Genomic DNA, 25227 nt, shown 5'->3' with positions numbered 1-25227 from the left:
AGACCCACTACAGAGCAGCCTGATCCTGAAGGATGGTACGCTGTGGAAGGGATTCATGCTGGAGTAATTCGGAAGTCTGTGAGAAAAACTCATGTTGGAGAAGTTTGTGGAGGGCTGTGTCCCATAGGAGGGATCCCACAATGGAGCTAGGGAAGAGTGTGAGCAGTAAAGCATGAAGAGAACCTATTCTTTACCCCTCTGCACCATTGGGAAGGGGCAGAGAAAACCAAGAGACAAGTCTGGAAAGAAGGGAAGGGTGTGGGGAAGGTATTTTAAGATTTGGTTTTGTTTTCTCATTATCTTAATCTGATCTTATTTATAATAAATACAACTACTTTCTGGACATGGATCCTGTTTTACCCAGGATGGTAACAGGTGAGTGGTGCCTCCCTGTCCTTATCCTACAAGCCTTTTGTTATATTTTCTCTCCCCTGTCCATCTGAGGATAGGATGGGTAGAGCAGTTTTTCTGGGTACCTGGCATCTAACCAGTGTCAACCCACCACACACAGGTAGAAGTCCAGTGTGCAATGCTTATATAAAAACCATTAAGACAAAAAAAGAAGACCAGCATCTCACTGGATTTTCACCTTTTTCACCTGGCAGGAAAACTTCTTACTGTAGAGATCATGGACTAGAGGGGTATAGGTATACTCCCACCGAGTGCAGCACAACATCTCTTTTTGTTCTCTCTTTCTCCTTGTCTCCTCATTTTCTTATAAGCAGTGGTGGAGATGTAGGAATCTCCTTCCCTTTCAGCTTCTGCTGCCCTCAGTGTGGTTGAGCACATTGCTTCTAAATTACATTAACAAATATATATCTGGTGTAACTCATTATTTTCCAAGCCTCCAGCTGAATCTTCATTCCTACTCATTCTAATGTTTCTATTGAACATGCTCTGATACTGTGGGTGTTAAGATTTCAAACATCCTAACAAAAAGGGTGTCTGCTTTACAGGAGACAATACTTCACTATGAGAAGTCACTGATCACAATCTAATTGACATCAGTGAGAGCTGCATTTCATGCTCTTCTCGATATTCTGTATTTTCCTCTTTTCTTCTGGTTATAGCTGTTGAATTGTCCCAGCCTCACCTTACCTTCTGAGGGCTTATATTTGCAGAGTAATCATGGCACATAAGTGTGCTATTTTATATCAGCCAGCACTACAGCTCATTCTTCTTAATTTCCTTATGTGTATGGATACTGTCTTGGAGATTTATTTAAACTGTTTAGTTTATCTTAGTTTATTCCTAAGTTCAGATTTGAATGAACACAAAACATTGTTTCTTCACCTGTTTAATAACTTTTAAGATAGCTTTTCCACCTCTATTTAGTAGCCCTTAGCAATTTCTATATATGAAACAGTCCTCTAAATAAAACAAAAATAAATACATAAATAAAATAAACACAAAAGTTCTTAATTTTTTTTCTTGTTGCTAGAATTTGCAGAGCCCCGTTACTTCCAAAAAGGTAGGTTTTTTTTAGGATTCAATGTGATTTTAGTTTCAAATCTGTTCCAGATATTACATCTGGTCCAAGGCTATCCAGTTCAAGTGCTGGATATTGCAGGTTTTTTTTGTTTGTGTCTTTAAACTTTTGTCTTTCTCTAATTATTTTCCTTCTTTGACATGGAATAGAGAACATAGCAGAAGGAGAAATCCCTGAGAGACCATATGACTTAACTTTTTTGGGTTTCGTTACTGTATATTTGATAAATTACTTCACCTCTAGAAAAGTGAGTTTTAAATGAATGGAATTATACAAGAACAAAATTATGAAATCTGCAGCAAGCTTTACTGGATGTCTTTATCACAGACACAGTGTTGTTTACTCTTTTTACTCAGGTTTTTGGGGGCGTTTTTGCACTCCTTTTGTCCTGCATATTTGGTGTTCTGCCCTGAAATGGATAAAAACCATGTGCCGACATTTGCATGTTTGTTCTCTATTTTAAGTGTTTGTAGTTTGAAATACTCATTGAAATGTGGTTTAGAAAATACTGAAAGAAATTGCAACTTGCATCTTAAAATAGAATTTCAAACAAATCTCTCTTAGGGCAATGGGAAGTACATCAAAGAGCATGCTTTAAAGTATGATTCATCATTTGATGTAGCTGATGCATCATAACATGTTTTCCATCTGACAAAGGCGGGTAATGCACCCTTTACAGCTATGTGTCAAGTGTTTTGTCACTGGAGCCACAGCCACAGGTTCCCTCAATTTTGCCTTTTGCACAGCAGCTAAAGCAAAGCAATACTGAGAAGCACACCTGTCACAGTTCTGCCCACCTGAGGCCTTGCTACATGGCTTTTCCTCTGAACACACATTAAAGGCATTGCAAAAGAAACTTCACAATTTCTAGAGTCCTCTTTTTTACCTTTTTTTGTTTGTACTGTTAGTCTGACATAAATTAACATGTTTCATTTTCTCACACCTAAAAAGCTTACAATGATTTAATTCCATATTTTTGATTAAATTGTGAGAAGCTGAGAGCTTCCTACCTAATGTGTGGACATCTACAATATTATCAGAAAGTAATATGGGTAAAGATTTGATATGATCTTCCTCATTGTAACATATAAGAAGTTTATAGTCCTCTTTCTCTTAGAGGGGAAATTTTCTTCCTTCATTCTCCAGAAGGAATAAAATATACAGCCAGAAATCTCTGCAAGTCTTTGCAACTAAGTAATTGTTTATCTAAGTTCCACTGAATGCACCTGAAATAAAGAAGAAATAGGCAATATTACGCAGAAAAATTGACTGCAAAACAGGTAATTGGCCCTAAACCTTTCTACTCAAAGAAATTACTTTCTGAACATGCTGCAGTTCTAATTATGACTGCAATGAAGTTATAAGACCAAGCACAAATTAATATACTCTTTGCCTTTACTATTTCTATACTCAGTCCTGTGTTTCTCTTTAATCTGAACATAATCAGCCTTCTTTCCATCTCCAGCCTGCACTGCAGACTATAATTAAACAATGAAAATCTGACATTTATCTATAGAGGGAAATTGTTTAAAGAACCCCTTAGTACATGGAATTTTTTTTTTCACTCATGCAGAATTAGTCTTTAGTATTCCTTTATTCCATTTACTCTTCCTTCTGTGCATTTTAATGCTCTTGCTCCCATTCCTGTGATCAGTCATTTTGGACTGTATTTATTGGTTTGACAAAAGCCAGACTTACCTCAGCTGCTATTGGACAGTGCTGCAGGGTCCATGAGACCACTTGACTACTTGTATTTCCACAAAGGATGTTTGGAGGAAAAATTACTGAGGAAACCACATGCATAGTCAAATAATAGGGATCAAAAAATTAAAAATCTGGCATATTCTTAATATTAAAGGGAAATTCCTTCAGGGGCTATTTTCAGGTATGTAGGAATTCCTTCTTCATTCGTTCTCAGTACTATATCGGAGATCTCTTCCGCCAATACAGTGTAACATGTTACAGAATTACAAGGCAAACTGCTACACAGGTTACTACATATATTATGTAGCCTTTGAAATATTATCCAGGGACATTACAGCCTGAAAGCCACAAGCTCTTCCCCTTGTGACACGGATAGACACAGCTATGTGAGAAAAATGCAGGTTTGTTCCTCCCTTGTCCTTAAAAGCACTTTTTTTTCATGGGTAGTTTGTGCTGAGTTGCCAAAAACCCTCCAAGAAACTGACTTCAGACTATATCTCTGAGCATCAGGAGAAAATCTGAAGCAAAGGATTCTGGTCTTCCCAAGGACAAAACACACAAATGGACAGATAAAAAATCCACAAGGCAACAGCAGTGCTGGCTCATGTGCAGGTGGACAGCAACAGAACACTTAATAAATGCACACTTGGAACAGTTAGGAAGCATTGCAATGACCTTTTTGGTTTTTTTCCTTTACAAACTGACAGGGGAAAGTGTAGAGCATTGTACAGGTCTCTGCTTGTTTTGACTAGCACATTTCTGGTGTACAGTGAGCAGAGTGACAAAATCCCCATGCTCGGTTACGGAGATGACTTTCAGCTGGAAAGGGTGGTTCAGGGCAGCTGAGTCAACCTTCATCCATGGCCACTGGCCTCAGAGAACAGGGCAGCCACTGCTACAGTGGCAGGTGTGACAGCAGGAATCTTCCCATTTTTATGGCCCAACACAAAGCATGCCATCCTCTCCCCCAGGTTCAAGAGGCCATCATTTCACCAGATGTTTATTTAATCCTGACTAATCCTGCACTCAAGCCACGGCCTTTTGTGTAGATGAGATGAAAAACCTGAAGGACATACCACAAGCAAAAGGAAAGCATAACTTGAAAAGTAGGTGCTTTTACTCCACCATCTTGAGGCAAACCCGATTACTGAAGCTCTAACTAAATGGAAATATTTGCTTCTAGAAAGAGCAAATTATTTAAACTTATTGCTATTTTTCAAAGTATAAAGACATGACCTTCCTTTCTTTTCCTCTCTGCAGACTTATTCTTGCTGGCAGAAAAAAAAAAAAAAAAGCCAAGACACACAAGCTTCACTAGTGAAGTCTTTCAACAGAATTAGGTATTTAGATATCTATGCCACAGATTTGCCCTCAAAGAAGCTAAATATACTTTACCCTCAAAGATGACTGGATTTGGACTATCAAAATATCAAACATGTAAAACTGTAAAATCATGGAATCAAGGTTGGAAGAAACCTCTAGGATTGCCAAGTCCAACCATCAATGCAGCACTTCCATTGTAAGCCCTAAACCACTAACCCATATCACCCAGCACCAAATCCAGATGCCTCTTAAACACCTCCAGAGATGGTGACTCCACTTGGGATGGTAACTCCCAGGGCAATCTATTCCAATGCCTGACAAGTCCTAACAGTGATTTTTTTTTTCTAACATCTAATCTGATTCTTCTGTCTCAGCTGAAGGCCATTTCCTCTGGTCCTTTCACTGCAGGGACAGTAGAAGTGACCAACCTCCACAGCCTCCTTTCAGGGATTTGTGGAGAGCAATGTGGTCTCCCCTGGGCCCCTTCATGACTAAACAAACCCAGCTACCTCAGCAGCTCCTCATAAGACAAGTTTCCTAGACCCTTCACAAGCCTTGCTGCCCTGCACTGGCCACACTCCAGCACCTCAATATCCTTAATACCAAATACCAACCTTAATACTCAATTTGTATTCCTATTTGTGCTTTGTTTAAAATAATTATCTTCCCATAAAACTAAAAATCAAATATTTGACAGCCTGCCAAACTTCAAACGTAGGACTGAATTTTGCAAGTAGTTTGGAAAGAGTTATCTGAAGCTGGGAAGTATTAGGTCTCAGCTCTTCCTGTAAGCTGTCAGCCTTTATTTTTAGTTTTCAGTTGTCAATATTTCTTTTCCTTTTGTAAAGGAAGTTTAAAGTACTGCCAGTTCTTGAAGCTGTATTTCCAAGTCCAGTGTGATACAAACAGGGCTGATAATTTTATGCAGCATTCAGACTACTTCAGCTCCTTCAGCTGGCAGGACCTCTAAGGAAAAGACTAAATGCTTATGTCACTGAAGTTGCCATAGGTTTGCTGATCTCATGTTAGCTGAAAAATTGAGAACTCAGCTCCTTAGGGAAGGTACAAGCCACCTTTCCATATTAAATTTTTAATGCTACTTCCAGATCAAGTCTTTGTAAAATCACATTGTGGTTTAAAAGCACTCCCTTGTAAAATTAGCAACTAAATGCTTCCTTTACCAAAGTGCACAGGAGCAGAGAAGGGGATTAATTTTCCCCTGCTATGTTAGAACAAACACCTTGTTTCACCTGAAACCGTTAAGAGTTCAACACAAATCCTACCCACACAAACCAAATCAATTAATAGATTAAATCTGTCACCTGTGTTTTATGAACATCAGGCTATAGAAAACATACTAACACCATGATTGATCCCTATCCTAACCTTGCAGAAAAACAAGACTGAAGAAACCTTTTATTTTGAAACTATTAAATAAAGAAGAGGGAAAGGTGCTTAGCACAAGAGCAGAACTTACTGTTTAAATTGGAAATACTCTTTGGATGTATTTCATCCCTTCAATAAAGCTACAGTGTATATGAAGTCAACACTTTGTAAAAGAGAATACCAAGGCAGAAGGCTCCAACAGCTACATCTCTGGTAGCTGAAGCCAAAAGCTGAAGCACAAAAGAATTGTGCTACATGGAATCACCAAGGTGGCATCTGTTCTGCCAAACTCTGCACACATGTGACTACCTTGAGGAGACGTGAAACTCGCCTGTACAAGCCCAGGTCTTGCTAAGCAGCACTTCTGGTGTCTCTGTGCAGGTGATGGGCACACCCCTGCACAGCAACGTGTGCTGGTCAGACCACACTGACCTCTTGGCTCTGGCAGCTTGGCTCTAGCAGATCTGAACCAGCACTAAGGCTCTTGCAAGAGCACCTCCTGTCTGCCTGCAGAAGGGCTCTATGTTGGTTTTTTTTTTAATACACACATAATAAAACTACAGTTTAAAGAACTGTTTACCTTTAAGGCATATCTTTTATGATTCATGATATATACTCTAGAAGGAAAGGCACATGCATTTGCTTTAAAAATTCTGCTGTTCCAGTAAACCTAAAAAACTTAAGTGTGATTGAATTGTGTTATTGTGAGCCTATTCAACTACAGTTTCTGTTGTAAACAGAAAACCCTTTTCCCCTCCTAAGCCATTAAGTGAAAACCCTGTAATGACTTGAAAAGTTTCAGCTAAGACTTGAACCTTTGCAAAGAGAGATTGCAACAATAGTTCCTTTTTATTTTTGATTATTTGTATTAATAAAAAAAAAAAATATATATATGAACACAATCCTAGCAATATCAAGAACAGATTCATACCCAGAGTGAAATTAAAAAGGGAAATGAAAACTGGAGTGATGGCTGGATTCTGGAATGCTAACCAGCAGGTAAGCATGAAATAAGGGGAAGAGGAATAGTCACTACGACCAACTAGCATGAAGAAGCCTTTAATTACCCTAATAAGCAGCTGCTCATTATGCAGGTTTGTGAGATTTTTTCAAGACTGAAAAGTTAAATTTGAAGAAAGCGAACACCTATGGGGCCAAGACAGCAACCAAATCTGAGATACTTTTAGGCTCAGTAACATATTTGGATTCCCATGGATCTGGGAAGATCCTGGTCTAGATATCCCCTGGATTCCTATTTAAGATCACATCGAATAAGAGCAAGGAATAGGCCTGTCAGCCTCTTATGTCAATAGACTTTTTTGTATCATCTTGATTTTCCTCATCTCAACACTACAGAATTTGGTTTGTCTTTGCTGCCAGGAATGCACAAAGACAGCAGAAACACGGAATGTTAATGCACACACCATAGAGATACTGCACAGGAGTGTAAAAACAATAATTCTGAAGACCAATAAACTGTACCACCTATTTTTACAAGGTAATTTATTTTCACCAGTTGTGTATGGTATTCAAGTGACTCATTCTGTATTTTTGAGTATTCAAGATATATGTAAGATGAGGGACACAAATGCCTGTTGAATCGCAAGCCTGATCCTGTAAGTTGACACTTCCCTACTGTATTTCTACTGATGTATTCTTACTAAAAATAAAACCCTGGAACACATGACAGCAGAACAATACCAAAACAATAGTCATATGACAAATCGCTCCACTTGTAGCTTCTTTGAAGAGCATATAGAAGACCACCATCTACCATTGGTATCAGTGAAGTCTTTTACTACCTATTTTGCATGGTAATGGGCAATACGGTTTTACATTTGTAGTGAAAGAGTGAAGACTTACCAGGCATCAGTTCTATAAAATCAATCTGAAGGATAAAATCTCCAAGATTATACCCACAGCCAAAGGCAGTGGCTATAAGAGGTGAATTCCCCCCAATTCCAACATGCCATGGGATGTCAACCTTCATGGTTATAAAATTTCCCAGTCTTGCCAGACCCCTGTTTAATTACTTCTGCTTAAAAGTTAGTCATTTCACCTGAGGCAATGCTCTCCTTTCTCTTTACAGTTGCCACTACCTTGTATTTTCTCTTTCTGGCATATGACTCTCTTATGCCCCTTATAGGAAAAAAAAAAAGTCATCGTAGGCAGGCTGCAGAAGGATGGGAAACCAGACATAGAACATAGTCCTTAGGGAAGTAAACAATACCAGGGGCCTAGAACAGGATATCCCCTACAGACAGACATTTGTTTTGTAGTGGTAGCCACTAGAATACAACAAATGGCAAGAACTTCAGTCATTTAATTCTATCTCCCATCATGTGCCTGGTGCCTTTTAGCTACAGTGCCGGGAGTATCAGTGCAATTCAAAGAGGGTTACTGACAGCTGTATTTCCTGTTGGCTGCCCTGGCCATTGCAGCCAGAGGCAACAGTTTTAAAGAAAGGAGTACTTGTCACATTGACATGCTTTGTGAGAAAAAGAGACTGGATGAAGGCACTAGTTTTCTGATTTATTCAGCCAGTCAAGCCTAATCAGTACACATAGAGATAGGCAATTCTGACATCTTGGAGACTGAGATTAACAGGTACAGCAGGACTCATGAGGTGAGACGTATTGTCAGACTGCCTCACCCCTGTGTGAGGTACTTAGATCCAAGGGTTGTGCCTGCTATCAATTTCATGAAGAAAAGATTCTATGTATCACTGCAGTTGTACCTCCTTCCAACTAAAATGGAAGCGAATGGATCATTGCAGTGAATTCCACAAGAAACAAGGAAGTATCCTTTAAAAAATGCAAATTATTAGGGCTTACTAATCATACTTTTCATATATTCACTCTAGACAAGTTCACTTGCAACTAAACAGCAAGGCCAGTGAGTTTTCTTTGGAAAATGTCTCAGTCACTCAATGATTACCAGTTGAAACACAAACCACAAATTCATAAACCAACATCCTTAGGTTATGCTGTATCTAGGTTCTCTTCTGCTGTCACCTGAGAACTCAAACCCTAACATTCTGACTCATTCCAAAGTGTCTGGGAGAAAAAATACACTAAACATGCTCTCCCCTCTGAAAAACACAAATAATTTATTCAGATAAACCTTTAAGAATGCTCTCAAGTATCACAGTATACTAGTGTACAATTAATGACAACTTCAGAAATCATGCTTTTGGTACAAAGCATAAATTTAACATTAAATACCACAAGATGATTTTTCATTACTTCAAGGAAGCTTATGATTGACAATAAACTTAAAAATAAATATTATCAGTATTCAGTACTCAATTTAATTTTTATATAGCTTCGAAAAACTCTGGATTGCTGGGAAACAATCTCTGTCTGAGAGCTGTCATAATCAGAAACATTCCTGGCTGAAGTAACACAATTCATGAGTGTACTTTTAAATTCTGTGAAAGTATTACTATCTTCCACAGAACAAGTGCATGATGATATCCCAGCACGCAATAAAATCAGTAAGTTGATTTCAGTCTCTTTTTCCCTGGTAACAATATTTCCTCAGGATTCTTGCTTTTTTGTTGGTTTATCTAAGTAGGGAGTGTTGTCCTGTAGCAGATCTTTCCTGGGTATGAGTACTGAAATAGAAAAAAAAAACAACAAAAGAGTAAGACTACAATCTTATGGAAAATACTGGGAAAATACTATTTCAAATTCTAAAGGTGTTTTTACATTTACAAACAAAATATTCGGTTACTAAAATGAGGATCTGAACTTGTGGTAAGGAGCATCTATCTAGCATCTAGATATCTAAGACAAAATCATACTAAGATTTTACTTTCAGCTGGCTAAAATAATGTTTTCCCATCTTCTTTTATAAGCATTGAAAATTTTGATATTAAGAAGCCATAATTGTTAAGCACGTACTGTTAGTTTGGTTATGGGTTAAAAGGGTAGTTACAAGACATACAGTACTCAACGGTACCATAATACACCTATGTAAAGAGCACCACCCCCCAGGGGAAACGAGCCAGCCTGGACAGAACTGTAATGGGCCAATCAGGCGCCTTAACTTTCATGCAAATGAAGGATCCAAAAAGAAACCAATCCAAAGGGACAAAAAACAGGACAACAGGGGGCATCTGACCCACTGAACTGGTGCCGCTCCATCTGGAAGATCGGGGACATCCCCATTGTTTTTAACAATTATAACTTTAACAATTTAACAATTATGACCACTCTGATGAGTTTAATGAGTACAATTTTGTAAAAATAAGTACATAATATGTATGCTTGGCAGCCAAAAATTAAATTTAGAATTAGCAGTGACTATTAGCAGGAATCCAGTTGAAAACGAGAGAGAAAACATTATTGTGCCATCGTTGTGTGTATAAAATGCCTCCTTGCCCACAGTGTGCAGTGAATAGCAAGAATAATCACAGGCTTTCACCTGTTGTTTCTGAGAGCTGTTTCATGGGGGAAGTGAACAAAAAGGATGCAATAAAGGACTTAAAAATTCATTAACAGCTTGATGAAAATGAGAAGTAATTGAAGAGAAGCCCATTGAAGATAATTAAACCAGAAAACATCCCTGACTCAGGAAGCACTGGCAGGTGTGAACAGCTGAAAGAGGTGCAAATTCACTTTGTCTGTTCCTATTCTTCAACTATTATCTGCCTGGAATCATCGTGGAAGACTTGACACTGGTCCAGACTTATCTTTGGCCTTGATTATAATGGCTGTTTTAAAGTTAAATGTTTTACCAAACCTAGAACTGAAAATTGGTACAACACTTTCCAGACAACACTAAACAGAGTAAAAGGAAACAATGTACACAGCTGAAGATTTCTTGTATTCTCTTACCACACAGCTGTATGCTGAGCCTACCTACTACTTCTCTTTTTGACTGCAAGATAAAAGAACTTCTAAACCAGGAATCAGGATTTCAAAATTTGATAGACTTTGCATTGAGGTAATCACTATGTCACAAATCTTACACAGTATAACCTGAAAATGAAATTGTTGGAAAAAAGTTTTGGAAATGAACACTCAATCCTCAAAGAAAAAGCTTTTCTACGGTCACTGTATATACTGCACTTGTTAATGCTCCTCAGGCAGCTCCTCCCTGTTTGGTAGAGCAAACACCTCCAGACAGGTACAGTGGCTACTGCCTTTGGACATATGCTGACTGATCAGCCTGTACATGCATGCTGACTAGCTATCTAACTGCTGACTCTCCTAATACTTACAGCTAGTTAAGGGACATTAAAAGTAATCACTGCCTCTTTCCTACCAGCCTCCATACCTCAAAATATTTGTATGGAAACTTTGTACCTTGGAAACCTTCACCTGTCCTAGGTAGTGACATTAATGAATAGCTTATATTAAGAATTTTGCCACAGAATAACAGACAGGCTATTTGCCTCACTATCCCTTTCCTTAGTTTCACATTCTATATTTATTTTCTAAACTGTAACATATTTAATGATGTTTTTAGCATGCAGGCTTACTCACCTATTTTGTCAGAATCTGTGTGAACCGCCTGAATAACAGAAGTTCTGAGAATCACTTCAACATCTGAAGCAATTTTAAGAAGCTAGTAATAAGGAATAAGAAGAGAGGAACAAGAGAGCAATTTGAATTATATGTAACTGTTTCTGAAGATATTCTCCATACCAGACAGCTATTCAAATAATAAAATCATTCGGTTTTACTACTCAGTTACTTATGTACAATGTATACATTGCTTTTGCCTTGGGGATCCTGGAATAACTTACAGGTTGACGTGTTTGACATGGAGCACATAGTGAGGGAAACTCTGGCTCAGTAACATACACCAGTACATACATCTATGTACCCAATTAAAACTGCAAACGAGTAAGGTGAAATGCAACTACAAAACCAATTAACTAGTTTCCAATGATCAAAGACACTCACTCATGCCTCAATAACATTCGACTTCCCATAGTGAAAGGGCAATCTCATTCTTTCAACACTACCGCTCCTGAAATAAGGAGACAAAAACAAGCGCAAAACATGACAAGAATTAAGAATTCTGAGTTTTCACAGCAGAACTGTGCAGAAACAAGGCACTACCTAAAGACTACAGGAGGTATTAGTATTTAGCAAAAGGCCTAGAATTCCTTCTCTCACTAAGAGGATAAGCTGCAGCACCCTTGCTAGCTTTGCTGCACCATTAAGAGAAGCCTAATACTTGTTTGCCTGATATCTGTGTCAGAAGTAATGAAATTGCTCAAGTGAGACATTTCAGGAGACATGCTCACACTAGGAAGCAGCGTGTACCAACAGAAGTGGATCTTTGCAAAGGCTAGGGCTCAATACTTGCCATCCACACTGCATTTCTCATGCTCTTCCCTTTTAAGGGCTTGGAGCAGGTACCCTTCAGTTCCCCCTGCTTAGAGCCCATTAGCAGCTGGGCTGCATGCTCCTCAAGCACAGCTTCCTCTTCAGAGGAAGGGAAGAATTCCTCTTAAGGGAATTCTGCTAGCTGGTCTGACACTTTACATAACAAACAAAGCCACAGGAAGTGGAACTAACCAAGGTAACTTCCTAAGTGCACTCCTGATCTGAACAAAAACTGGTGCATTAGATTTAGCTACCACATTTTTCATTCTGATACTGTAGACAGTTACCTCAATCTCCTTATGTCACTGCAAGCTTGACATGTACAAGTACATACAAGTACTTATTGTCATATTAGAATACACTGTAGTTTTCTATTCTGGCTGGTCAATACTCCATTTTTTAGTTGCTGTCCAAAGCAGAACATTAACAGCATCACATTCATGCAAGCAAGTGCTCAAACATTCTCAAGTCCTCTATAAAACTTGGTTCAGTTCCTCTGCAACTAATTCTTTTCAGTGTGTACATGTAATAAATATGACAGATTCTGTGATGTTCTAGGAGTGTGTAGCTGGGATGGAAGTCTAGTATTTCTTTCACTGACACAGTTAATCAAATATCAACTATCCCATATTAAAAAGTCACATATGTGTAATTTTTAGGTTGCCTAGAAAACAAATACAGATTTCAGAATTGCAGCAAATCTTTTTCCTGTACATCTATAAAAAAAAAAAAACAACCCTGAACACATAACATAGCTAATCAGACAGTGGTAACACAAACACTGAGTATTATTACAGGAGGCTGATAACAAGCTGAAATTCAGGAACTCCTAACTAAAAGGTCAGAACTATTTACATTACTGTTCTGTGGCTGGCATGAGGAAAAGGTTTACATTTTATTTCTTCAAGGGAACAGATGTAGGCACTTTCTTCCAACCAGTGCCCAGTTACAATGTAAGGACAGTCTGATAAAAGGCTGAACAATAAGGACTAAGTTATTCAGTCTGTACGGATGTTAATAGCTAAAATTATCTAAAACACAGAAGTTCCCTTTCAGTTCAGAGTAATTGTCAGAAAAAACTGACTCAGTAAAAAGTGTTAAGGCAAAGGTAACCAACTTAGTGAATTAACAGAATGCTCCACTTTTAATGGATGGTAAGGAAAGAAGAAGCAAAAAAATCCCTTTAATATAATTAAGATATGCTACATCTATACTATACTACAATAAATCATATTAATTTTGCTGGTTTTTGCCTTCCACAAAGACACTGAGTCATTTGTGATAGTAAGTCAGCATGTTGTTTAATTTGTCTGTTTGTTTCTGTTTGCCCAAACAACAGTGAGCAGGTACATTTAAGTGACCACAGTACAGATATTATGAGCAAAGTATAAAATATTTACATGAAAATTGCTACTTCAAACATTATCCCATAAAATTTTATTATAAACTTCGAAATAATCATATTGAACTATCAGAACACACTTTCTACTTATGTACTTTTCTATGTACAAGATTCTATAACACAGTATTGATACTATTGGCGGTATCTATATATTTATAAACAAAGATCCATGTAGAAGTCTTTCTAAACCAACCTGGCTTTCATGATGTCTCAATCTGTTTACAGTGGTTTAGAGATCCTTTAAGCAAAAAACTAATTTCTAAATATTCATATGTGAAGTGGGAAAAAACCCCAAACAACAGAAAGCAATAAAATACCTCATTAATCTTCTCTTCAGATGTCTCGTCTCGGTTATTTCTGAATTCTTCATTTATCTTTTGTCTTGCAGCTAAATAAAGCAAACAAAAAACTAAAGAGTGGACAAAAATTGTATTTTGAATTTGTCACTGCCCCAAAGTTAAGAATCTTAAGTCCTTTATGGCATAGTCCTGGGGCACCCTGATCAAAGTATTTAAATGAAAGACCTCCATATAATTCACATGCTGTCATATTTTAAGTTGACTGGTATACAAATAAAATAAGATTCCCAATTTAGCATTTTGTATTGCATACACAAGGTACTAAAAAAGCAGGATTAATCCCTTGAGGAAAAACCACACATAGAGAATTAATTAGTGCAGCTAACTATGCTCTGGCTGGACTGAAGAGAAGTTAAAAAAAAAAAAAAAAAGAAAGAAAAATATCTCCCAAGAAGATCAGGAACATTTTAAAAAGAAATGTAGAAATGTTTCCCTTCCAAAATATGTGTTGAGTGCTTGAATATAAGGACTATTTTTTGTTTCAAAATAAAGGGTATCTCGTTATGGACATACAAATTTTCCCAATTATTACTTGAAAATTATGGGAGAAATTTGAAGAAAGATTATGTTAAGAATTATCTTTCTCTGTATTCCAAGAAGAAAGTTCCATGAAATACAGATAAGCACACACCACACAAAACAAGTATCTCACCTTCGAGGGCTTTGATATCATTTTTAAAAACTTCTTGCCGTGTTCTGTGTAACAACTTAAAAAGCTTCAAAACCTGCCAATACAACATCAATAGAATTAACTTATTTGCTAGCAGGATTGTTAGTTAAAATGAACATGTTACAATTGAAAATGTTTTGGTTTAAATTTCATGTTATTTCCATTCAGTACAGAATTAGATACAGAATCAGTATCTAAGAGGTTTTACTTAAATTCCTGATTAAAACACTTGCAGCCAAAGCTGATGTGATGTCATCAAAATCTTAGGTCTAGATATTTCAATTTACCCTAAAATGCTGGCACCACATCCTAAATAATTATTTGGCATGATGGAAATAAAATCCTGAAAATACATTGACATAAGCATTTTTTAATGTGCCAATGTCAAATAAACCCAACAGAACTGGAATAACTCTAAAGGTCAAATTACTTGAAGGAATTATCAAGGTTCTATCAGTGCATACTCTCTAGCTATTGAAAAAGATAGAAAAAGAAATGGCTGAAGTATTCTCACATAAAATTCTTCTACAGGTGGTGTGGCAAAATCAAAGCAAAGTCCTTCCCCTAAATACAATTCCAGGTCAGCAAACGAACACTTCAGTAAAAGCAAACACTCAGAAAGCTAGGATTTACAGTGCAGAGAAGACACACCTGAATATGTATGAAAATAAAACCCCCAGAGAATCACAGCTCACAGTCATGTGGTTGATCATTCATACAGACTGCAATGAATCACAGAAACTCTCAAATCCTTACGAGACTTTTTTGGTGTCTGCCAGAGACTGAAAAGAATCTCTGACAAGCACCAGAAAAACATAATCTTGAAAACAATATGCCTTTTGAAGCTCCTTCTAGTACTTCCTATCATGTTGTGGCATCTCTAGAGAGCACAGTTCCAAGTACTTCATAATACTTCTCTCACAATTAGTATTCCAAGTATTTTTTAGAAGGACAAGGAAGAAGCACAGGGCTGTAACTCAGAAAAAACCCAGCAAATGAACAGAGCCATGTTGCCTTTAACTGCACCATTCCCTAGATGGATGAATCTGTGGAAGGTAAACCCACAGAATTAAAACTCAACAAATAAACTTCTTGTTTTGCAGATATTCTAATATCCTAAAATTTCTATTCCCCACAGTATATTTGCCATCTTTTCAAACAGCAGATTAATATTACATGGGGTTTTATGTTCAACACATATACGGCAAAACCTAAAACTTTTTATGGTTCTTTTCAAGAATTTGTGAGCCATTTTCAGGCATCTTCCTACGCATAGAGGAGTCTATAGGTTCTTCACAAGGGAAGAAGGAGGGGCAGGCACCAATCTCCTCTCTGGTATCCTGTGACAGGATTCAAGGGAACGGCCTGAAGTTGTGTCAGGGAACACTCAGGCTGGGTATCAGGAGAAGGTTCTTCACCCAAAAGGTGACTGGGCACTGAACAAGCTCCCCAGGTCAGTGGTCACAGCACCAGCCTGACAAGAGTTCAGGAGGCTTTTGCACAGCTCCCTCAGGCACACGGTGTGTGCACCGTCCTGGAGATGGTCCCATGCAAGACCAGGGGCTGGACTTCATCATTTCTGTGGCTCCCTTCCAACCAGGGATATTCTCTGGTTCAACTACTCCAAACCCCTCCTGGAAACTTTTCACTACGCCAGCCACAATGGTGAAAAGCTGAATTAGATGGTCTTGATCAGGATGTATTAATGCAGACACCTCTGACCTCTACAGCCACCTGCATTAACAGAGAGCTCCGCTAATACCTGTCGACTGCACTCCCAAAACTAGGCTTCAAGACATTTCCGAAAGAGGCACTGACAGGAAATTACACCGCAATAATGAAAGGGCTTATTAATTCTTAGGTCCCTGTTTTTCCCTGGCTTATTCTCGCGTGCATCTGGATGTATTTTACCCTCTGCTTATCACACTTCTCGCTTTCTTTTCCCGCAATAGCCTTTGCGCGCAAACCGCTACATTCCTTTACCTAGTTTTTTATCTTTCTTGTCCTGAAAGTCAATGTTTTTTGGCTCGACAAAAGCTACAAAGCTGCAACCTCCCGGCACAGACAGAGTACGTGTGTGTGTTTGTGTGTGTGTCACTCGCCTGCCCCCGGCTCCCCATGGCGCCCGCCGCCAGCACCGTCCCGCGCCGGAAGTACCCCGCCGCCGGAAGTGCCCATCAGGGATGAGTCGCACCCTCCCGCGCTGCGCCGGTGCCACCGCCAATGCTGCCCCCCGGGGGCCGCCCGCCGCCGCCGCCGCCGTTCCGAGCAGCCCTTGTGCCCCTGCGGCGCTACCATGGCCGGCGGGGCTGAGGCGGCCTTCACGGACTCACTTTAGGGACTTCCAGCCCAGCCTGGAACGGACCACACGGGCCCATCTGGTCCAACGTCCCTGCTCAGGCAGAGACAGCCCAGAGCACATGGCACACGATTGTATCCAGACAGTTCCATCCCCACTGGGGAAGACTCCACAAATTATCTGGACAATCTGCTCCTGTACCCGCTCACCTGCAGAGTAAAGAAGTTCTTCCTCGTGTTCAGAGAAACTTCCTGTTTCAGAAACATCCATTTCTGTCCACTGTCCCTTGATCTGTTGCTGGGCATGGCTGAGAACAGCCTGGATCCTCCTCTGACCCCTTTCCTTTAAATACTCATAGACATTGATGAGGTCCCTCCCAGCTGTCTCGAAGCTGATCGGGCCCAGCTCCCACAGCCTTTCCTCAAAAGAGAGACGCTCCAGTGCCATCTTCACAGTCCTCCTCTGGACCCACTCCAGGAACTCCATGTCTCTCTTGTCCTGAGGAGTCCAGAACTGCACACAGCACTCCAGATGTGCCTCACCAGGGCACAGCAGAGGGGCAGGATCACCTCCCTTGAGCTGCTGGCAATGCTCTCCCTAATGCACCCCAGGGTCCCATTGGCCTTCTGGGCTACCCAGACAGTGCCCATCCTCGGTGTGCGAAGGTCTGGCAGGAGGCTGCCACTGCCTGCAGGAGGAGCTGAACAGGGTCCATAGCAGGCAGGCAGTGCCGCCCACAGGCTCCTCATTCCACTGGAGTGGTCAATGGCCCAGGGACTCCTGCCCTCCAGGGGGAGCCACAGTGGGGATGAGAGGCTGCTCCCTGCCCAGCACCCCCTGCCAGGGGCTGCACATGGTGCCAGGATGGCACAAAAGCCAGTGTGTTATACTTCTTCTTCTGAAGAAAATTATAATTGTTTTAAATGGGTAACTGGACAGCCATCATTTTCTGTGTGACACCTAGAATGGCCAATAAATGATGATGTTTGCTGTTTCTTCAATTCAGTTTTTATTTTGCCAGACTTCCCTTTCTCTTGCAGTTAGAACAACCAACAGCAGTTCGGAATCCTTCCTTATCTTCTTTTCCAGTCTATTTTTTCACCATTTCAGAAGAAAAGTTGTGATTACAATTCCTTGTTTCTGTGCTTATCAGTAGTATCTCAGGATGTCTCCAGTTTCTAGGTATCCAGCTGTACTTAGAAGAGGCCAGTTGCACTTTTCAAGGAAACTTTTGGTTCTCAGGATCACTGCTGCTAAGCTGGCAGGCTTTTTTTCCACTGGTATTATCCAACAGGCATATACTTTTGTTCAGTCATTTCCCCTCTCTAGGCAGGTCACTTTCTCAGCTGCTCACATTAAGCTCCTCACAGCCCTGGCTTGTCTTACTCACACCCTGACCAACCCAGCCTGGGCCTGGCCACATCATGGCCACGCTGGGTACATCTATAAAACTGAATTACCATTCTCTTGAAAAACAAACAAGCTTATAGTTCACTAACATATCATTCAGCATTAGCTAAAAGCAGCATAAGGATTTTTTGTGCAATCATCTTTACTACTCACTAGACCTCTAGCAGCAATACACAGTCTATTTAATCATTTAACAGCAGGTACATTGTAAGCCAATTAAAATATGGGAACACTAAACTATTACTCAATAATTTTAATATTTTTATTATTAATACTTACTTGTAAGCATCTATTAAATACTTTTTTTTTTACTATGTAACTCAGAAAGAAACTTGATGTTAGCAGAAGTGATGTTTATTCATAATTTATTTCCAAGAATAATTATTGCAGATGTGAATTAATTAGATCTTTGAAACGAGGGTCTAATTCATTCATTATTTTATTCAAAATAATAAAATTTGCTATTTTCATGGTGAGACAAAAATATGTGCTGAAGTCAACTATATGAAAAAAAATGATTTTGCTTTTTTTGGAAAAACTTCTAAAACTTGTCTCTTTATGTCTTCTTTTAACATAGAAATATACTTTCTAATTAAATCCACAGCAGTGTTCACACGAATTGTTCATATATTTGCTGAATAACCTTGGTTGGACAACAATATAATTCAAAGAAGTTTATCCCTGAAGCACTTCTTTTAATTGTCATAAAGCTCCAATACCATCTGTAGGACACATACATATCAAAATACCTTAATCCCAGAACATCATCTAAGGAAGAGAATAAAATTTCATTGTTTAATGTACTTTTTCAGAGGTTTTTTTTTCAGGGTATTTAATGATAAATTATTTCAGAGTTACTACCAGAAATATATGACAAATTCTGCTCTTTTCGTAACATGTTCATGTAATCAGCTGCAGAACCATATTAGGTTTAAGCCACTTAGCAATATTTATTCTCTGCCTCCCTCCAAAATGCTTTCCTGTAACACTTTTGTCTAGCGACAAATATATATAAATATCTCTGTTAATATGCACCTAGACAAATCTTCAGAGAAATCAATCTATTTTTTTTTGGTGAAGTTTAGAAAATCATAGAATCTAGAATTGTCTGGGTTGGAAGGGACATTAAAGGTCATCTAGTTCCAATGCCTCTGCGATGGGCAGGGACACCTTTCACTAGACTGGGTCGCTCAGAGCTCCATCCAGCCTGGCCTTGAACACTTCCAGGGATTGGGCACCCACAGCTTCTCTGGGCAGCCTGTTCCAGTGCCTCACCATGCTCACAGTAAAGAATTTCTTCCTCACATCCAATTTAAACCTCCAGTATTGGAGTTTAAAGCCATTCCTCCTTGTCCTGTCACTGCACGCCCTTGTAAAAAATCTCCCTCCATCTTTATTGTAGGCTGCTTTCAGGTACTGCAAAGATGCAGTTAGGTCACTCTGAAGTCTTTTCTTTTCAAGGGTGAACAATTCCAATTCTCTCAGCCTGTCCTCATAGAAAAGGTGCTCTGTCACTCTGATTATTTTTGTGGCCTCTTCTGGGCTCTTTCCAACGGTTCCATGTCCTCCCTGTGCTGGGACCCCAGAGCTGGTTGCAGGGTTCCAGGTGGGCTCTCAGCAGAGCAGAGCAGAGGGGCAGAATCCCCTCCTTCCCCTGCTGCCCACGCTGCTCTGGATGCAGCCCAGGACACGTTTGGCTCTCTGGGCTGGGAGTGCCCATGGCTGGGTCATGTGCAGCCTCTCAGCCACCAGCACCCCCAAGTCCTTCTCACAGGGCTGCTCTCAATCTCCCAGCCTGTGCTGATAGCAGGGGTGGCCCTGACTCTGGTGCAGGACCTCTTACTTGGCCTTGAAAATTAAGCTTTGTTGATACTCTTTAAGGTTTGTGTTGGCTTTTTCCCCCCTGCTTTTTCATTTCTCCCATTTAATGACTGGTGCTATAGATATATATACAAAAACCATTTACAACTAGATGTACAGCTGTGTAACTTTGTGTTGCTCTCTGAATTACTGCTTGGCTATACTGATTAGTTTGTTTCATAGTTACGAAATTACTTATGTACCGAAGGGCTGGCACATGAAACTGCCCTTCTGCAGGACCCTGATTCCAGGAGCACCAAACACCTGCAAACTTTGGTGGAAAAGCTAACCCAGCCCAGCCTGGTGCAGTCTGCAGGAGTTTGTCCCAAGAAATCACACAGATGTTTGGTTGGATTAGATAAATAATACTTCTGCCCAGAGCAGAACAGCCTCTCCCGGGACTGCACTACTTTTGTAGAGTCGCCTTTCACTTCGCAGCGGTGATCCCTGCGCGGAGCATGCAATAGTTCTTTCCCCCGGATCCCTCCGCGATTCCCGGGTCAGCGAGGGCGCGGCAGAGCGGTGGGCGGGGACCAGCGGGACAATGACAGGCGAAACCGCCAATCAGACGGGCGGACACGGCCAGGGGCCGGCGTTGGCCCAATGAGTGCCGAGGGGGCGTGGCCGTGGGGGAAGGCGGGGCTGAAGGCCGGCGGGAGCCGCGCGGGAGCCGCCGCCATGGCTGACGAGATCAGCAAGGCGCAGGCGGCGCGTCCCGGCGGGGACACCATCTTCGGGAAGATCATCCGCAAGGAGATCCCCGCCAACATAATCTACGAGGACGAGCAGGTGCGCGCTGTGCAGGGGCCGGGAGCGCCGTGGAGGCGCTCGGAAAAGCGGTGGGGCAGGCGGTGCGTCCCCGCCCTTCCCTGCGCCCTCCCCGGAGCTGCATTGGGCTCCTTGCCAAGGGTCGAGGGTTCTCGCAGCTGGTGTGGGAGGGTAGTGGTGAAACCTTTACCCTTGCGTGTTCGGGGCAGAGCACCCCAGCTGGCTGCTTTTGCAGGTCCCGATGTGCCTCTCAATAGCCTCACAGAGGTTATGCAGCTCTGCCTGCTGGGCTTTGGCAGAGAACCTCCGAGAGGGATTGCTGGTGCATCGCAGCACGTTAGGGCCGAAATTAAATAATTAGCTTAAGAAGAAATGCAGCGGTTATTCCCAGTATCCAACTGGTATTTAGTGTAAGATCTCCTGCTCTTTGATTTCCCCGCTCTTCAGATTGAAATACTGGAGCCCCATTAAGAGGGGCTTTTGCTTTTGAAATATAGGGATTATTCTCAGTGTTCAGTAGAGACTCGCTAAGGATGCAGTTTGTCAGATTTATGTGCCTAAAAATCATGGATAGCTTAAAACAGAGTTTTCTTAATAGATGGCAGAATTGTTGCAATTGCCTTATGCTCTGAAGAATATTAGAAATGTTCACTGCTTTCTGAAAATCGTGCTTATGTTGCTGCTCTGTGTTTATGTGAAGGTGTGTGTTCTTTCCTTAGCCGGGTCAAACCTGTGAGCTTTTTCATCAGCTGCGATGGTTGCAGCAGAGTAAGCTGCGCAGTGCTTGATTAGGAATCAGGCCATTGACTTCGCTGAGTATAAACTGCTTTGACAGCCATTTGTGTGGAGTATTTTCTGGAAGTGTCATTACCTGCAGTGCACCACTTGGTTTTTACTTCAAAGTGCACGGAAATGTAGAACTTCTAGATTTCAGTTGACTGGTGGATGATCTTGAATTAGTTTTGTTGGCTTTCTGGAGGTCTTTTTAGAGGTGGCTGGAAGTGTTAAAAGGAGAAAGGTAAGGAAAGTAATTAATAATTGACCTTCAGAGAAAGGGAACCACTGAAAAGTACAAGGTCTCTGTGGAATTATGCCTTATCACTGTTTTTCCAGTTGAATCTAAACTTCCTGAGATGAAGTTTGGTTTCCCATGCACTCATGAATTTCTGTGATTGTGTTTTTTCCTTAATGCTACTTTGGCTTTCTGTATCATAGAAAACTATTTACTTCCAATCTTTTGCTCTTTAAATTCTTTGAGGCAGTTTGGCCATTTGCATTCTGCCTCTATGTGACTACATATAATAGAAAAGCTGATTACAAAATGGTCAGCTCTAAGTATGATTTATTTAATTTGGTGCAAACAGTTTTATTCATCACTTATAGACTTACTGCCCTTCCCTGTTTGGAAGAAATGAGTAGTTTATCAGAAATTCAAACTGGATGTTATCTTCTTAAACATAACTTAAAACCAGATAGATTTGATATAGAAGATAAGTTGCATAAAAGATTGATGCAAGTTGAGTTCGGCTTTTCACCAACTTTACTCTCGATTAAAGGCACATTTCTTTTCAGAATAAAAAAAAAGTATATTTGCACAGAAAATTAACTTTATTGATTCACAAAAAAAAGTATCTAGGAAATAAGCATTTTGAAGAATGTAGGTATGTATTTTTAAGTATCCACTGCCTGTGACATAACCAGTTGCTACCAGGTGTTATGCTGTTGAACGTGATGGGAAAGTCAGAGATATCCTTGGACTAATGCTGGCAGAGTACCTCCTGTGCATCTGCATCTGCACTCTGTCGAGGTTCCAGTTGGAAGTCCCAGTTCTATGGTTGGCCATTTGTACAAGGAGACACAGCTTAATTTTCTCTTGTCTACTGGCAGTTCCTAATTTGATATTTAGGTGATTCATGCTGTGTATGATTGATTGTAGTTTTGGTATTTAGTCAAGGTTCAGCTAGTCACTACAGACAGATGTTTGTATTTCAAAAGTGATGCCTTTCTTTTGATTTAAGCATGTCTGAAGCAAAGCTGGTTTTAATGCATTACTCTGAAATACATGGTGCTGTTGAGAACAGAAGTCTAATATGGTCTCAATCACATAACTTCAGGATCTTTGGAATTGCCTTGCTGTCTTTGACCAAGGAAATATTCAGGCATAACTGGAAGTTGATTAGCAACTCTTTGCCATTTATTTTATTAAAAAATAAAATAAAATAAAAAATAAAATAAAATTTAAAAAAGCATTAATGTACTTTTTATAGGCATGCATGCCAACAGCTCTATGAGTTGTTATGCATGTGTTGCAGTAAAAAATCTTGAACCTGATTCCATATTGCTTTACTGAGAAGGCTGTTGCTTTTAAACAGTACTTTACAAAGCAGTGATTTTTTTTTCAGTGGGTCTTGGTAAAGTAGTGTTTTGTGTTTAGAAATTAAAGGATGTAGAATAATATATCACTCAAGAAAATTTAACCTCACTGCTTATATTTGAGATATCTGGTATGGGATATCTGGCTGAAGTATGTATTTAGTGGGGCATATTGATTTACTGAAACTCTTACCTTTCTCCAAAACAAACTGTATTTTATCTGCTTTCTGTTCCTCCAGTGCCTTGCGTTCCATGATATTTCACCCCAAGCTCCAACACATTTCTTAGTGATTCCTAAGAAGCCAATTGTCAGATTGTCTGAAGCGGAAGATTCTGATGAATCTGTAAGTACTCTAAAGGTTTTCTGTACAGCAAACTGTGCTTCTCATTATTCCATAATGTACTAGGCTGTCCCCCTTTTCCTCTTGACATTTCAAAGAGGCAAAGTAGTTTTCTGATAGTCTAATGCTTGTCCTCTAGCTTAAAAGATAAAGGTTTTTCAGTAAAATTAGCCAGAGAAAGCAAAATATATCTGTGCATGTATTTTCCATGCAAAATGAATTGGTATTTGTTATTTAACAATCCTGATGTCTGTTTTCATTGTTTGCATGCAACAGTACTTACTCTAATATAGGCTTGGGGGTTTTTAGCAGGTCAGAGGTGAAGAAAAGGAAGGTTAGCTGAGAGGTGCTGAATATTTCATTTGTAACTAAAACCATCAAGCTCAAAGATTTTGTAAGCTTTACATGGGAAGATAAAGTTTCTTTTCCACCAGAATTATATATGTGTTCAGAAGAAGTAGTGGGGGCTTTAACCATGAAGTAAATGTAGCTTCTATGACACTTTTGTTGTCTGTTACTGCCTGGCTTGAGAAAGATCAAAAGTTCTATTTTCCCCCTATATTATGTATAGGCAGTCTTCATAGTTTTCTTGGAAAGTGTCAGTTGCAGGCAGGCAACAATTTGAAGAGCAGTGGCTGAGTTTCTGAGAATTAACTTACTGGCTTATTGGTTCTCTGCTCTCATTCCTTCCCTTCCTGCCCTTTCCCCTTTTTTGTGTGTTTTCTGTTGGTTGTTTCTTTCTTTTTTTTTTTTTCTTTCTCCTCCAGCTTCTCGGGCATTTAATGATTGTTGGCAAGAAGTGTGCTGCTAACCTGGGCCTGACCAATGGATTCCGGATGGTTGTGAATGAAGGGCCTGAGGGTGGGCAGTCTGTCTATCACGTACATCTCCATGTTCTGGGTGGTCGCCAGTTGGGCTGGCCTCCTGGCTAAGATTTGTACACCACAGGAGTTAACTGCATGCATACAAGTTACCACCAAATAGATTTAATATGTCGTCCATCAATCTGGCCACTGTTAGTGTATTGTTTTTTTTTTTAATGTGTGTCTACACAGGGTAATAAATGCTCTGAATAACATTCGCACAATAAAGATTAAGCATGTGGGAATCATCTCTGTCTGGTGTGCCTTACTGATGGAAACACTTCTGAAGTTGAAATTATGTTCTCTGAAGTTTAAAGCACAAAACATGTTTCAGTCTGCTAACAAGTCTTCTATAGGTACTGATTTGCCAAGGCATTCAAAATCTGAAGGTGCAAACACTTATCAGACTTTCATGTCCTCTGGGAAGAAATCTAAGCTTTTAGAATGTGGTATGTAAATATTTGTAAAGCCAGTGTAGGCTGCTGCTGAAACTTCTAAAAAGTGAAATTCCAAACATGCTGTTCAAGGGCTGCGTCAGTACAGTATGTTGGGAGCAGACATTCTAAGGCTCCATTTTTCCACTGAGAATGGGTAAAATGATAGTCTTAATGGCAGCTGCTATAGTTCTGTAGTGCA

The 25227-nt window shown here is 40.0% G+C and overlaps 2 protein-coding genes across 2 annotated transcripts; one reads left to right on the top strand and one right to left on the bottom strand.

The window, feature by feature from the left end:
• Window positions 1-8987: 8987 nt before the first annotated feature.
• On the bottom strand, window positions 8988-16898 carry LYRM7 (LYR motif containing 7). Its single transcript, XM_071424726.1, has 5 exons — window positions 16780-16898; window positions 14660-14732; window positions 13966-14036; window positions 11395-11476; window positions 8988-9518 (listed from the first exon to the last, which is right to left on the bottom strand). The coding sequence occupies exons 1-5, from the start codon at window positions 16795-16797 to the stop codon at window positions 9442-9444; spliced, it is 321 nt and encodes a 106-aa protein (XP_071280827.1). The 5' UTR covers window positions 16798-16898; the 3' UTR covers window positions 8988-9441.
• Window positions 16899-20868: 3970 nt separating this feature from the next.
• On the top strand, window positions 20869-24839 carry HINT1 (histidine triad nucleotide binding protein 1). The gene is made up of 3 exons (XM_071424724.1): window positions 20869-21035; window positions 23627-23731; window positions 24496-24839. Exons 1-3 carry the CDS (start codon window positions 20925-20927, stop codon window positions 24658-24660), a joined length of 381 nt encoding a protein of 126 aa, XP_071280825.1. The 5' UTR covers window positions 20869-20924; the 3' UTR covers window positions 24661-24839.
• Window positions 24840-25227: the final 388 nt, after the last annotated feature.

Source organism: Agelaius tricolor, unplaced genomic scaffold (assembly GCF_023055355.1).
Source record: "Agelaius tricolor isolate 1412-34295 unplaced genomic scaffold, bAgeTri1.0.p SCAF_4, whole genome shotgun sequence".
NCBI lineage: Eukaryota > Metazoa > Chordata > Aves > Passeriformes > Icteridae > Agelaius > Agelaius tricolor.
Note: the sequence above shows the minus strand (reverse complement) of the source record. Positions and strands in the feature narration are given on the sequence as shown.

Excerpts from the sequence above, each read along its gene's own strand:
- LYRM7 (XM_071424726.1), bottom strand. Across the intron at positions 11,477-13,965 it reads CTGAAGAGAAGATTAATGAG|CTTCTTAAAATTGCTTCAGA; the intron begins GTATTTTATTGC and ends CCTTATTACTAG. Across the intron at positions 9,519-11,394 it reads CACAGATTCTGACAAAATAG|TACTCATACCCAGGAAAGAT; the intron begins GTGAGTAAGCCT and ends TTTCTATTTCAG.
- HINT1 (XM_071424724.1), top strand. The coding sequence starts at position 20,925 with ATGGCTGACGAGATCAGCAAGGCGCAGGCGGCGCGTCCCGGCGGGGAC. Across the intron at positions 21,036-23,626 it reads TAATCTACGAGGACGAGCAG|TGCCTTGCGTTCCATGATAT; the intron begins GTGCGCGCTGTG and ends CTGTTCCTCCAG. Across the intron at positions 23,732-24,495 it reads CGGAAGATTCTGATGAATCT|CTTCTCGGGCATTTAATGAT; the intron begins GTAAGTACTCTA and ends TTTCTCCTCCAG.